The sequence below is a fragment of the Dendrobates tinctorius genome, unplaced genomic scaffold (genome assembly GCF_039654945.1).
Source record: "Dendrobates tinctorius isolate UK_male_01 unplaced genomic scaffold, ASM3965494v1 ptg000030l, whole genome shotgun sequence".
Lineage (NCBI taxonomy): Eukaryota > Metazoa > Chordata > Amphibia > Anura > Dendrobatidae > Dendrobates > Dendrobates tinctorius.
In genome coordinates, this window is record NW_027361698.1 from 34,326,443 (window position 1) to 34,342,500 (window position 16,058).

General features: G+C 46.3%; 1 protein-coding gene across 2 annotated transcripts in view; it reads left to right on the forward strand.

The window, feature by feature from the left end:
* The window catches only part of BLTP1 (bridge-like lipid transfer protein family member 1), a 451,393-nt gene that overhangs the window by 330,708 nt on the left and 104,627 nt on the right, over positions 1-16,058 (forward strand). For both annotated transcript variants that reach the window (XM_073572011.1, XM_073572012.1), the window contains 3 exons: positions 2,000-2,226; positions 6,249-6,440; positions 6,625-6,752. In XM_073572011.1, the coding sequence (XP_073428112.1) occupies positions 2,000-2,226; positions 6,249-6,440; positions 6,625-6,752 (547 nt within the window). The remainder of the gene's footprint in view (positions 1-1,999; positions 2,227-6,248; positions 6,441-6,624; positions 6,753-16,058) is intronic.

Sequence of the window (16,058 nt, forward strand, 5' to 3'; positions counted from 1 at the left end):
CAGGGTGTTGGACCCCAACCAATGTTCTAATGAACATTAAAGTAGTAGAACACACCTCTAATCCACTTAACTGAGATAACTGTCTTCTCGCCCTAAATGACAAAAATCTTGGCACTCAATGTGTGAAATATTCAGATACTTTTTATTTCGTGCATCCAGACAGAAAAGGTTAAACGTTTTCGGTCCACTATAGGACCTTCATCAGAACAATCTTGTTTACTGAAACAGATAAATCCTTTAACCGCTAGTCAAAGAGGACAAAGTAGAGAGTCTGGATAGCCGGTGAATGTGTTGGGTAGCTGGCGTCCTGGAAGCGTGTATGGACTGGACCGTCCAAAGTTAGAACAGACAGCTGTGCACCGTAGTACTTCAGAGAAGACACCTCCAGGGCCACTGGTATAGGGAGGGGAGACAGCGCTGATAGCAGTGGGTATACCAGCCTCTGGAGTAGTATAGCGCAAGTGACATCCTGGTCTGTGGTCTGGCAGCCCGTGTGGAAGACGCTTTGTTTCAGTAAACAAGATTGTTCTGATGAAGGTCCTGTAGTGGACCGAAAACGTTTAACCTTTTCTGTCTGGATGCACGAAATAAAAAGAATCTGAATATTTCACACATTGAGTACCAAGATTTTTGTCATTTTGATTTGATGGGTTGGACACCCGACTTGAGCACCGACAACCAAGCTATTCCTGAGTGCCGTGCTCTCTCTACTGTCTTCTCTCCCTAGCCACATATGTGATTTTTCTGCCAAGTATAGTAAGTGAGCCATTTAGAAGGCCATTATCCAGACTTTTCTTCTCTTTTTCATTGTTTTGCTGAGAAATCAGCAATCATTGCATACTATAGCTAGATATGGTTAATGTCTCAGGCCCATCACCTAGCCAAATCACACCTTCTGCTTTGCCCTGATGAGCAGCAAACACTCTCTGCAAATAGAGTATCTGGTTTAGCTTCACGTGACATGGCTTCTTAAACGGTCAATATTGACTTGTAGAATTGCTAACCCAATAGGTGGCAATACAGTTCTAGTAATCTTCCTCTCTGAAGAGGATAATTGCATAATATTAGCGTATGTAATGTTACCAAATATCAGCATTACTTGTTATCTGTCATATACAGAAGATTTCCAAATCTCTGCACGGTTTGCCCAAACTCTTCATTTTGTTTTAGAAAGCAGCATGGGGTGTAACGTCTGGTTGACATCATACCTACAGTCAACGTTGGCCAAATACCAAATGTTATGTCACTTATAACCAAATCTGCAGGTGCCCATGCCCTGTCCAGATCACATTAATGGCCTCTGTTGTGTATATCAGGAAAAGCTCCTGACGTATACCACTGAGAGATACAATACAGTGACTTTCGTCACTCATAGGCTCCAATGTAACAAAAAAATATATAGTATAGTTGTTGTACTGGATACTGGATTTCAACATGCTCGATCATTGTGTTCTCGCTGGAGAACAGCCTATTCTCCTCACCCTGAGGACAGCTTGGCCAGATTTACATTGGGTGTATGGGGCAAGGGATTCTGGAGAAATAGATATTTGAACTCTATGGTGACCTTAAAGTGGACTTGTCACTACTACAAAAGTGTTTTTACTCTTAGTTTATTCCTGCTGTCCCCCTCAGTATGCAGGTTGTTTTTGTTTGCTTTTTTATTTTAAATTATGAATAATATTAGTAGTATATACTCAGTATGCCAAATATGCTTGTTTTTCTGGTCTTTACTAATAGGTCATAGGTCAGATTATCTAGGGGTGTGTCTTCAGGATGCTCTGCATAATTTAGTTGTGAGCACCGCCCCCTTGGAAAAGACCATAAAAATTAGCCCTCAAAAAAAAAGGCTCATTTCTCTAGAACCGTATGGCGGAATTAAAAGTGAAACCGGAATACTCCAGGGACCTGCAGGAATAAAATAAGAGTAACAAGTCCGCTTTTAACCCGGTGACAGAGCCTCGTTAAGTACACACTTTTGTCATTTTCTTCTGTACTGTAGAAAGCCACAGTGCGGGCACATGGACTCTGAATGTGTTATGGAAGATGTGTGGCATTGATGTGCACATGGACCCCAACATTGGTAAAAGGCTTAATGCTCTTGGCAATACCCTAACCACACTGACCGGAGAAGAAGACGTCGATGACATTGCGGACCTGAACTCTGTGAATATAGCTGACCTGTCAGACGAAGACGACATTGATACTATGTCTCCCACCGTACACGCAGTAAGTCCTGGCTGCAGTTATTATTGTGCACCGTGTGCTCCGATTGATCTGTGCCATTTTCTGTGTAAGTGTTGACATCTTTTATCTTTCTAGAATGAAAGCCAAACAGTTCTGATCTACACATTCCTTTGGGTCAGGGATAGTAAGGCTATGTGTACATGCTGCGGATTGGTCTGCGGATTTTTTATCTGCGGAACCGCAGATAAAACCGCAGGTAAAATGACCTGCGGATTGGCCTGCGGTTTATCACCTCTACAGTGGAGGAGATGGTAAACCGCAGCAGAATCCGCAGAAAAGAATTGACATGTCATTTCTTTCTGCGGATTTAAAACCGCAGCTTTTCCGCAGTTAAAAATCCGCAGCATGTGCACAGAAAATTGTAAATCCTATAGGATAACATGCAGTTCTGCTGCGGCCAAAACCGCAGCGGAACCGCAGCATGTGCACATAGCCTAAAGCTTTAATCTCGGTCTAATAGCTTTTATGGAGAGGAAATAACTGCAAATTTTGGATAATACTGTTCACATTGGCACCAGTTGTCCTATCAGAAAAGTGCAGCATGCTGACGCATTACATGCACTAACTTAATTGTGCATTTGACAACCATCCTATATTAGATATAACATGGCAGCTCTCTATGTACACACGTGGTCACAATTATTGGTACCCCTTGTTTAATCACAGAAAAACTCACAATGGTGACAGAAATAACTTGAATCTGACAAAAGTAATGATAAATCAAAAATCTATGAATGTGAACACATGAAAGTCGGATATTGCTTTTCAACCATGCTTCCACAGAATTTGTAAAAAAATAAAACTCATGAATGAGGCCTGGACAGAAATGATGGTACCCTTAACATAATATTGTGTTGCACAACCTTTTGAGGCAATCACTGCAATCAAACAATTCCTGTAACTGTCAATGAGACTTCTGCACCTTTAGACAGGTATTTTAGCCCACTCCTCAAGAGCAAACTGCTCCAGTTGTCTCGTGTTTGAAGGTTGTCTTTTCCAGATGGCATGTTTCAGCTCTTTCCAAAGATGCTCAATAGGATTTAGGTCAGGGCTCATAGAAGACCACTTCAGAATAGACAAATGTTTTCCTCTTAGCCATTCTTGGGTGTTTTTAGCTGTGTGTTTTGGGTCATTATCCTGTTGCAAGACCCATAACCTGTGACTGAGCCCAAGCTTTCTGACACTGGGCAGCACATTACTCTCTAGAATCCCTTGATTGTCTTGAGAGTTCACTGTACCCTGCACAGATTCTAGACACCCTGTGCCAGATGCAGCAAAGCAGCCTGAGAACATAACAGAACCTCCTCCATGTTTCACAGTAAGGACAGTGTTCCTTTTTGTGTAAATCAAGTTTATTGAAATAATTATAGAATCCAGGCTTATTGTAAGGTATATAAGAAAACATATAATCCACATCAGCATGAGATTATCAACTGTAGGATATAAATGATAGCTGTATCATATCTATTGTAATAAAACTTGCTAAACTAAAAACAATCAATATATTGATGGGTTTATAGAGCAGTCAATAAAAGGATATTGACATGTTTAGAATGTTTGTGACAGAAAGATATTTATACAATCTTAACAAGAAAATGAAGAGAAAGGAAACGGGAGGGAAAGAAGAAAAAAGAAAAAAAGAGAGGGGAGGTGATTAAATGATCGTAAAAGATAGGAATTACAAATTAGAAATGGGATTGAGGAATTCCCTAGACCCGGAAGGCCATAGATCCTCCGATGGGAGTCAAGATCCAGGAAGACCATCCAGGAACCCAGGATGCCCCGAATACCATCCAGTCAAATCAAAGGGGTGTTCATGTATTGAAGAGAATCATCAGTGTCCCGATACCCATACCTCCAACCCAGAGGTCTCTCTAAAAACAAGCCAGGGAGCCCAAGTGTTATAGACTCTGTCTGTGTCGCCAACTATTTGGCCTATCATTTGCTCCATTCTATAGATATCGTTAAGCTCAGCGACAAACTCAGAACAAGAAGGTGACTTTACCTGTTTCCAATATCTGGGGATCAAGTTTCTGACAGCTGTAAGGAAATGTCTAAGAAGACCTTTTTTGAATTTGGAAACTGAGATGTCACTCAAGGACAATAATGCAGCTTCCATTGTGAGTCTAATATTGATAATAGACAATCTATTGTGTAGGTCAAAAATTGCTGACCACAAGTTTTTGATGGGCGGACAATGCAGGGACCTTGATCTTTTCTTGATATGCTTCATATTTCCGTCTGTGAACATAGAGCTGATGTGCCTTGCCAAAAAGTCATTTTTGTCTCATCTGTCCATAGGACATTCTCCCAGAAGCTTTGTGGCTTGTCAACATGTAGTTTGGCAAATTCCTCTTTGGCTTTTTTTATGACTTTTTTTCAACAATGGTGTCCTCCTTGGTCGTCTCCCATGAAGTCCACTTTGGCTCATACAACGACGGATGGTGCGATCTGACACTGATGTTCCTTGAGCTTGAAGTTCACCTTTAATCTGTTTAGAAGTTTTTTTTTGGTCTATTTTGTTACCATTCGTATTATCCATCTCTTTGATTTGCCATCAATTTTCCTCCTGTGGCTAATCTCCTGAGATAACTCTTTCCTTTGCTTCCTCTGGTCCATATTGAGTGTGATACACACCATGTCACCAAACAGCACAGTGAGTATCTGTCGCCCTCTATACAGGCCACTCACTGATTCCAAGATTGTAGACAACTATGATGCTAATTACTGGACACACCGCGATTTAACATGTCCCTTTTATCACATTATTTTCGGGGGTACGATCATTTCTGACCAGGCCTATTTCATGAGTTTTATTTATTTTATTTTTTTTTTAATTCTGTGGAAGCATGGTTGAAAAGCAATGTCTGACTTTCATTTGTTCATTTTCATAGATTTTTGATTTAGTATTACTTTTGTCAGATTCAAGTTATTTCTGTCACGATTGTGGGTTTTTCTGTCATTAAACGAGGGGTACCAACAATTTTGACCACGTGTGTATGAGAAGATATCAGTAATGGTGGGGTACATGGCATCTTCCCATATACAGTATATCTGCAGCAGTCCTTTGTTATAAAGCTTCTGTGCAGTTATTCCACATGTCCACTGACCTTCTCCAGTGTAAAGGCCCCGTTACACACAGCGATGTCCCAGCGATCCCACCAACGATCCTACGTGGATGAGATCGCTGGGACATCGTTAGGCTGATCGCTGGTGACCTGTCACATAGACAGACTCACCAGCGATCAGGGTCAGCGAGCAAGCTGGTACCTAAGGTAAACAGCGGGTTTCTAAGAGCCGCGCGGCTCTTAGAAACCCGCTGTTTACCTTAGATACCAGCGTGCAGCGTCGCTGATCGTTCGTCTCCCGCTGACACATGCAGCGATGCGTGCTGGCCAGCGGGAGACCAACAATCAAAAAATGGCCCAGGACGATCCTGCATGATCAGCGATACCCAGCGGGGGGCGGTCGCTGATGTGTGTCACACACAACGATGTCGCTGGCGAGATCGCTGTGACGTCACAAAATCCGCGATCTCGCTGTGTGTGACGGGGCCTTTAGAAGCACTATCTTATCAGTGGGTGAGTGCCTTGTATTCTGGGACTTGATAATGTGGCTTGGAGCTGTGCAATTTTTATCTACAACAAGGCTGCTCTCCTCAGTAGTGAAAACTATTATTGAGGTTCTTCACGAAATTGCAGAAAGACTTCTTTGGTAGTCACACACTTAGTTGCCTTGTTTTTTTTCAAATCAGAAAGAGAACATTTCCATAGTATAGCTCCTTGAGGTCACACCATCGCTTCCAGTACATTCTTTTTACCAGTCTTTCCTTTGCTTGGGAAGGTAGTCATTTGGTTAGAAGTTACACATTAGGGAACTGTCATGTCATCTTCTCTGTTGACATTGTTAAGCTTTAGAAAGATGTAAGATGAATATAACATCCGCAGTAACGTAACTATTTTGTCCTGTAGAATTTAGAACTAACCGCGCTGTTTGCTGTTTAGAGCCCAGAAGCAGTTTGTGTAAATGGAGAAAGCCACAAACTTACCTTTGGTCAGCGACTTGTAAATCACCTACTTGGCCTGCACCCCAAACGACAACGTTACTCAGTCCCTGCAGATTATCTCTCTGGTTCAGAGACATCCGGTTCTGTCAGTTTACATACGAGCGCAAGCAGGTCTCACTCATGGGCAAATGTATGTAAAAATGAGCCAACCTTAATCAAATCAACCAAACTCGGATCACTGGTGAATGGCACAAGGAATTTAATTGAATCTTAATCCATGATTACTGCATGCCTAACTTACATGGTTATTGGTTGTCGTACAGTCAGTGCTATTGTGGGACTAAATCCAAATGTAATGTGATATATTAATCCAGGAGAGCGCAGACTACAGGCGAGCAGGGCAGGCTGGATCTCAGAGCTCACGAGGAGGACAGAAGTTTGTGAAGCGTCTAGTTGATATACGAGAGCTGAATGAACAAGCCAAAGTTATTGATGATCTCAAGTAAGTAGGCAATTAGGAAGCTTTCCTAATCCCTTCGGCATAGGCTGATTGATACAGAAAAACAATTTTTTTTATTTAGTGTCTTAAAATAATAGAACAAAATTGATACAGTGTGTAAAAGTAGACTTGTACATTTTTCTATAATATTACTTAAGCCATATTAATGTCTTTTTAATTTTGAAACAAATCACTTTATAATTCAAGAATTGGGGAAGCCTGGAGAAAACTCCTTATGTACATGTCAAGAGCATTTATTATTATTTGTTTGAGTCCCTGCGCCTGAATGTCTTCCGGCTGTTAAACAACTGCAACACATGCAGAGATTGTCTAAGAAGCAGCATATGTTGCTGCTGTTGAACATCCGCGAGACATGCAGGCTCAGGGACGCAAACATATTTTTCGAGCCCGCTGTAGACACTTCGTTAGCACCTGAGCATGCTCGGATAATACCTTATCCAAGCACATTCACTCACCACTTATCACTATCCTTTCTTTCTCGTTCGCCTTATTGGGGGACACAGAGACCATGGGTGTATGCTGCTGCCACTAGGAGGCTGACACTATGCACAAAAAAAGTTAGCTCCTCCTCCGCCGTATACACCCCACCGACCGGCAGGAAATTCTTCAGTTTAGCTTAGTGTCAGTAGGAGGTGGACACGGGTCTTTTATTAGACCCATATCTACCTCAGTGTGCGTCGTTTCTTTGCAGGTTCCGGAGGGATACGGAGTGAACAGTCACATCCGTACTCCCACAAAGAGACTATGAGTACGGCGTGTACTGCCACCCCGTATCCTCATAGGTCTCCGGAGCAGGACCAGGAGCCTCGCACAAGTAGGTGCCAGCCGCACGGACGGTCCTTGCCCCCCGCCTCCCACCATCTCGCCTACCAGAGCCTGAAGGTTGGATGAGGCGCGGATTTCATAGAGACAGACAGCGTGGGATTTTCAGGTACCTTTATTGTAAGGCCCCCTGCCTGGGTGAGTATGTCAGTCTTCCCCCGACGTTTTCTCTTGGAGCGGTCGCCAGGGGGACCACGTTAGGGTCCCTGCACGCCCCGCATCCCCCCACGGTCACCGCATCCATGCAGGCCCCGGGTCTTCACGGGCCTCGTTCTGTGCTTCCCCCTTTTTTTTTCCATCTTGGCAGGGGTAGCGCTGGGGTCGAGCAGTTCTGGGCAGGGACGCGGCCCGGTGTTGCGAAGCGTCTTCCGCGCCGACCCCCTGCTGACAGGCGGCCGCCGCAACTAATTTAGGCCCCGGCTTGTGTTCGGGCCTACCGCAGCGTCGCGGCCACGCCCCCCGCCCCTTTCTACTAAGCGGGCTTCACTCCCGCTCTCCCCAGGCCCTCCCCCCGCCTTTCCCTCTCCTGCCCAGCATATGGCTAGAGGGCAGCAATTATTAACCCTGCGAGGACCGCCCTTCCCCGGGACCCGCGCTTTTCTACAGGCAGGCGCCATCTTCACAGCCTGCCAGCCGGACGCAGCTGGAGAGGCTCCCCAGCCCCTGTGCAGTTTCTGCAAGCAGCTTTTTGCCTCTTTGGGACGGCCAGCCGGACTTCTCCCTGATCTGCATCCCCGGACAGGTCGAGCAGCATCGCTTTTGGGGACACCGGACCGTGAGTAGTTCTGCACGGCAGACTGACCCTTCTCCGCTCTCTGTCCCCCAACCTTCCGGCACTACCTCAGGTTTTTCACAATGTCTATCCCTACGGCTGATCGTACCCGCTCTTCGGCCCTCCCCTGCACAGCCCGACGCCGCTCAGGAGCCATCCATAGCCCCAGGGGTGAGTGAGCCCCCCTTGCCGGGTTGGGCCTCCTCCCTATCACAGTCGGTGGCAGACCTCACCAAGGTGTCTCGGTCCCTAGTAGCCGTTCTGGATAAGTTGCCCTTGGGAGCTTCTGCGGGACCTAGCACGTCCCAGGACGTCCCATCTGAGCCAGCCAGTGTCAGTCGCAAGAGACCCAGGCAGGATCTCCAGGCGGAGTCCTCTCCTCGCCCTACCTCACCCCATACTCCCCAGCAGTCTCCCTCTCGGGCCTCCTCTCCCGAGTCAGGTGAAGCGCTTTCGGAATCTGAAGGGGTCTTAGAGCTGGATTCGGATCAGGATGCGAACATGAAGGTTACGGTGCAGAACCTCATTCCCTGATTTACCATACCTTCGACATCACTGACGCCCCTGCGAAATCCTCAGATCAGGAGGTTTCGTTCAGACGGGCGGAAACACCTTCCAGGGTGTTTCCCTTTCATTCCGAGTTTGGGAAGATTTTTACCAAGGAAAGGGAAGATCCGACTAGACGCTTTCAAAGAGGAAAGCGTCTCGGCGTGCTGTATCCGTTTGCTAAAGAGCTCACGGACAACTGGGCCGCTTCTCCTTCAGTGGACCCTCCCGTATCCAGACTCTCTAATAATACTGTTCTTCCGCTGTCGGGTGTAGCATCTCTAAAAGATTCTAATGACAGAATCATAGAATCCCTAGCAAAGTCTGCCTTCGAGGCGGCATCTGTGGCGGTATGTCCAATCTTTGCTTCATCTTGGGCAGCAAAGGCTATATCCGCTTGGGCAGAGGACCTTCGGCAGGGCATTCTGGATAAGGCACAACTGGAGCATTTGGCCGATCTCGCCAATCAGATTTCCCATGCGGGGGATTATCTGCTTTCTGCTTCCTTGGATGCCGCATCTTGCGCGGTTCCGTCCCTTTCGGGCTTTCCGCCGTTTCAATGCGGCGGAAAACCCTTCCAACCAGCAAAGGCCACAAGCACGTCAGGAAAGAAAGAAGGTCTCCTTCAGGCTCACTCCGTCCTGGCGGTCCCACTCTTCCCAGGGAAGACCACCCAGATCTAGATCTGGACGGTCTACGTCCGCATGACTATCATCGGTCTTCCGTGGGTCCCTTCCAATTGGGAGGTCGACTTCTTTTCTTCAGCGACGTCTGGTTCGCCTCAGTAGAGGACGCTTGGGTCAGAGAGGTTGTATCGACAGGATACAAAATAGAGTTCGTTTCTCTTCCACGGGATCGCTTGTTCCAATCCCGTCCGCCACGGGATCCTGCCTTGATCCCGGGGTTCGGTTCGGCCATCGCCTCTCTCCTCAGCTCCGGGGTGATTGTGCCCGTTCCCAAATAGGAACGATTCACAGGGTTTTATTTAAACCTGTTTGTGGTGCCGAAAAAGGACGGGGCGGTTCGACCCATCTTGGATCTCAAGTTACTCAACAAGAGAGTTCGCCTCCGCCACTTCCGGATGGAGTCGGTTCGCTCGGTGATTGCCTCCATGGAGGAGCAGGAATTCATGTGTTCCATAGACATCCAAGATGCCTATCTACACGTGCCCATATTTCCCGGACACTGAAGTTCCTGTGGTTTGCGATTCACCACGAACATTATCAGTTCGTCGCGCTCCCTTTCGGGCTCGCCACCGCTCCCAGGGTCTTCACGAAGATTATGGCGGCGTTGATGGCCTTGTTGAGGATCAGAGGTCTTGTTCTTTTTCCGTATCTCGACGATATTCTGATCAAGGCTCCCTCCTTTCATCAGGCCCGCCTAAGTGTGGCGATCGTTCTAGACACCCTGTCCAGTTTTGGGTGGATCGTCAACCGGAAAAGTCCTGTCTGATCCCTACTCAACGCCTTGTGTTTCTGGGCCTTCTTTTCGACACTCGTCGGTCAAGGGTATTTCTCCCACAAGACAAGATTCTTTCCCTGCAGCAGGGCGTCCGATCACTACAGATCGCACGGTTTTCATCTCTCAGGACAGCCATGAGGACTCTGGGGAAGATGGTGGCAGCAATAGAGGCAGTTCCCTTTGCCCAGTTTTCACGCCAGGCCCCTCCAGCAGGCCATTTTGTCCAGGTGGAACAGGTCGGCTCTGTCTCTGGATCGTCCGGTTCGTCTTTCTTGCCGGATCAAGCGGTCTCTCAACTGGTGGTTGACGTCTCCCCTCATTCTCTCGGGGCGGTCCTTTCTTCCCAGATTGTCACAACGGACTCCAGCCTCATCGGCTGGGGTGCAGTGTTCCGCAATCACACTGTTCAGGGTCAATGGTCGACTCAGGAATCAGCTCTGCAGATCAATGTCCTAGAGATACGAGCGATCCTTCTGGCTCTCGTCCACTGGGAACGGCACCTCAAGGGCCTGCCTGTCAGGATTCAAACAGACAATGCCACAGCGGTGGCGTATATCAACCGACAAGGGGGGACACGGAGTGTCTCAGCCCTGGCGGAAGTGTCCAGAATTCTTCAATGGGCAGAGACCTTTGTTCCAACAATTTCCGCGGTTCACATTCCCGGCGTGGACAACTGGGCCGCCGATTTTCTAAGCTGCGAGGGTCTCGCGGCAGGGGAATGGTCCCTACATCCGGAGGTGTTTCATCTGCTCTGCTGTCGGTGGGAAACCCCGGACGTAGACCTCATGGCGTCTCTCCTCAAAAGGAAGGTACCACAATTCGTGTCCAGGTCTCGGGACCCCCTGGCAGGGGGCGCCGACGCTCTGGCCGTTCCTTGGTCACAGTTCGAGCTCCCCTACCTGTTCCCTCCCTTGCCTCTTCTTCCCAAGCTGTTGAAGAAAATCAAGGCAGAAGGGATTCCAGTCGTCCTCATCGCCCCGAATTGGCCCAGAAGGTCTTGCTTCGCGGACATTGTCAACCTTCTCGCGGACGCCCCCTGGAAGCTTCCCGACAGGGCAGATCTGCTGTCGCAAGGCCCGATTTGCCACCCCAATTCTCGGTCGCTCAATTTAACGGCGTGGCTGTTGAGACCGAGGTTTTGAAACGGGCAGGATTCTCTGATCGAGTGATTCATACCATGATCCGCGCCAGAAAGCCTTCCTCTTCCAAGATCTATTACCGTACTTGGAAAGCCTATTTCTCCTGGTGTGAGGCCAATGACATTGCGGCCATGGTTTTTTCGCTTCCTTCTGTTCTGGCGTTTCTTCAGACAGGGCTGGATGCGGGGCTTGCTCTCAGTTCCTTAAGGGTCAAGTTTCGGCACTGTCCATTTTATTTCAGAAGACGCTGGCCTCCCGGCCCCAGGTCAAAACCTTTCTTCAGGGTGTGGCTCACACGGTTCCTCCGTACTGAGCGCCCGTGGATCCTTGGGATCTTAATTTCGTTCTTGGGGTTCTGCAAGGTCCTCCTTTTGAACCTCTCAGGGATGTTTCCCTGCCCTCCTTTCTTGGAAGGTGGCCTTTCTGGTGGCCATTACTTCCATCCGACGTGTGTCGGAATTAGCGGCCCTTTCTTGCCGCTCTCCCTTCTTGGTACTTCATCAGGACAAGGTAGTTCTACGGCCTCCGCCCTCTTTCCTTCCGAAGGTGGTATCTTCGTTTCACCTCAATGAGGACATTGTTCTGCCATCCTTCTGCCCGAGCCCAGCTCATCCTCGGGAGCGATCCTTGAACAAGCTGGACCTGGTCAGGGCATTGAGAGTCTATCTAGCCAGGACATCTTCCTTGCGGAAGTCAGACTCTCTGTTTATCATTCCAGATGGTGCAAGGAAAGGTCACCCAGCCTCAAAGGCCACTATTGCTCGCTGGATCAGATGGGCAATTTTGGAGGCATACCGGGTCAAGCATCGTGCAGCTCCTTCAGGGACCAGAGCGCACTCTACCCGGGCGGTGGGTGCCTCCTGGGCGGTGCGCCACAGAGCTTCCGCGCTGCAGCTTTGCAAAGCTGCAACGTGGTCTTCGGTTCACACTTTTGTGAAATTCTACAGGGTCCACACCTATGCTTCGGCGGACGCCAGCCTAGGTAGAAGGTTTCTGCAGGCCGCGGTGGTGAGTCCACTGGCCTGATGGAAGTTTGTTTCCCACCCCAGGGACTGCTTTGGGACGTCCCATGGTCTCTGTGTCCCCCAATAAGGCGAACGAGAAAACAGGATTTTTTGGGTTGCTTACCGTAAAATCTGTTTCTCGAAGCCTTCATTGGGGGACACAGCACCCTCCCATGTTCTACAACTCCTGTTCTTATGTTTGTCGATTGGTTACAGTTGAGTTGTTCGTTCTGTTTTCAATCTATTCCGTTACTTCTCCTACTGCTTTCTCACTAACTGAGGAATTTCCTGCCGGTCGGTGGGGTGTATACGGCGGAGGAGGAGCTAACTTTTTTGTGCATAGTGTCAGCCTCCTAGTGGCAGCAGCATACACCCATGGTCTCTGTGTCCCCCAATGAAGGCTCCGAGAAACAGATTTTACGGTAAGCAACCCAAAAAATCCTGTTTTTTGTACTGTAGTAAACTACTTTTTTATTCTGTATCATTATATTGAATAAAATATACCATGCATTGTTCCTTTAATTTACATGGAGACTCTGTGCTTTGTGTCCCACTGGCCTATACAGAAGGATACCATTTCCCATGCTATACGTCAGCTTATCCCATTTTAAAATCGCTTATGTTTAACCTCTTAAATGCTGCTGTCAATATCTTAAACTGGCATTCAAATGCAGAAGTGTCTCTATGAATTACCTTGTCAGTCGGGGGCCTTTAATACTCTCATGAAGCCCAGCAATAGGCTGGACTTCATAGGAGGTCAACATTTCTTTTATATACTGCAATGGTAGATATAGAATAGGTGCTCCATCACAAGGTCAAGTCACCTAAGAGTACTAAACAATATAGTAAAACTGAAGAAAATGTCTATATATTTTTAAAATAAGTTCTGAATTATTTTTTAACCACTAAAATCGTACTTCCGGGAATAATCATATTGCCAAATCAGTTTTATCGCACAAAAAACACAGTAAAAATAAAACCCAAGAATTCAGCAACATTATATGATGATATGAATGATGCCATTCAAAATTACCACTCGTCCTCCAAAAATGAAGCCCTCATGCAGCTATAGTGACAGAAAAATAAAAACGATATGGCTCTTGGAAGAAGGAGAGGAAAACACAAAAGTGCAAAAATCTACCGCTCATGAAGGGATTAGTATTCTATATACAGCTGTGGGAAAAATTAAGAGACCACTGCACAGGTTTATAAAAAAATCAGCTTCTCTACATGTCTGAAAGCCATTCCATTCCAGTGTCAGTTGAATTCCAACCAGAGTACACCTCATTCTACTTAATGTGCTTCTTAATGTGCTTCTGGACCAAATCTTACATTAGAAGGAAAGTATAAAAAGCCCTGCTGTGGTGTTCACAATCCTCTTGCAATAGGACAAGATAGATGGCAAAACAAGTGCTAGTAATATCCCAAAAGTAATAGCAATGAAAAAATAACTTTTAACCATTCCAAAGGAGTTGAAAAGAAAAGTTTTGAGTGAGGAAAAGAAGGGCGCAATTCTGGCTTTACTAGCAGAAGGATACAGTGAGCGTCATGTTGCCTCCTTCCTTAAAATTTCTAAGATGGCAATCCATTACAACAAGGTCAAGCAGCAGACACTGTGGACAACAAAGCTACAGACCGGCAGAGGGCGAAAATGACTCTCCACTGACCGGGATGACCGTCATCTTATTCGAATGTCACTCAGCAACAGCAGGATGACATCAAGTGACCTACAAAAAGAATGGCAATTGGCAGCTGGGGTGAAGTGCACTGCAAGAACAGTTCGTAACAGGCTCCTAGAGGCAGGGCTCAAGTCATCTAAAGCTAGAAAAAAGCCTTTCATCAATGAGAAGCAAAGGAGAGCCAGGCTGAAGTTTGACAAAGACCATAAGGATTGGACCATAGAGGACTGGAGTAAGGTAATCTCTGATGAGCCTATTTTTCAGCTTTGCCCAACACCTGGTCATCTAATGGTTAGACGGAGACCTGGAGAGGCGTACAAGCCACAGTGTCTTGCACCCGCTGTGAAATTTGGTGAAGGATCGGTGATGATCTGGGATGCTTCAGCAAGGCTGGAATTGGGCAGGTTAATCTCTGCGAAGGACGTAAGAATCAAGGTGCATACAGGGGTGAACCTAGCCGCTCTGCTGCCTGAGGCGAACTGCAAAATGCCCCCCCCCCATAGTAAAATCAGTACAAATAAATCTGGTTTACTCTTTACTATATACAACCCGTCTGTTCCACTATAGAATCAAAATAGGAAAACAGAAAAAGCACAACTGCAAAAAAATTAAATTCAAATAATTTTTATTACTTCCAAGTAAACAAAAATAATACCAAACAAAATAAATAAGACAAAAAAGGTAACCTCCCTTGTGGGACAAACAAGGGGGCTATAGACTCCTTTAAACACACAATACAGCCAATGTAAAAAGAAAGATACAAATTTATACTATTATCAGGGTATGTCAATATTCATTATGTGGCTAAATTATAGAGGCTAATTATGCACCTCACTGACTTAATTTACAAAGAGCCCGACCGCAGCCATAGCTCATATAGTATAAGGTGATAGAGGCGCATAAAAATATAACCTCCATATGAAAGGCAAGTGACCGCCATGAAAACCACTCTAAAAAGAAACTCACATGTGTGGAGTCTTGTGCCACGTCCCTCACCCCGACACGTATTTTGTTGTCTTCTTTACTAGCCTAACCTGACGCACATGTTAAATACATACACTTTTAAAAAGGAATATATTTGAAATATCGATCTTTACACTTCAAAGACTCGAAGCCGCCTGAGGCGAAGTGATTCAACTTGTTTCATTTTAGGTGTGCCCCTGGCCGGGGAACAGTGCTTACTGTAGCGCTTCTTCCCCAGCGAATGTCCGTGTGGCACTGATGCGGCACACAGTTTCCACACATATTACACACATGGACACGGATATCTCCAGTACCGCTTTTTCCGATACTGAAAATATCAGAATGTGTGAAACCAGCCTAAAGCCACATTCACACGGTCAGTATTTGGTCATTATTTCACATCAGTATTTGTAGCCATAATTAGGAGTGAGTGAGAAATCCAGAAGTGGTGACGTGTTTCTATTATACTTTTCCTCTGATTGTTCCACTCCTGGTTTTGGCCTACAAATACTGAGGTAAAATACTGAACGTGTGAACGTGGCCTGATAGAGGGTTTCTGCTACTTCTGACTTCCTGCAGACAGAAGTTGCAGTCACAAGATGGCGCTGATGAAAGGTGAAGACGGCATCAGGGAGTATAGGGGCAGGAACCTTAGGTTAGAAGCACCACTCCAGGGCAACCCCCCCCAAAAAAAAACCCCCACAAAGTGGTGCTTAGAGTGTAGAATCCCAGCATTAAATATATATATATATATATATATACATACATGTATGTGTGTGTATGTGTGTATATATATATATATATATATATATATATATATATATATATATATGACAAAATATGGAAAAGCGCAGTGTGTCTGCATTTAGGACCACGGCAGACAACCTGGATATATCAGCAGT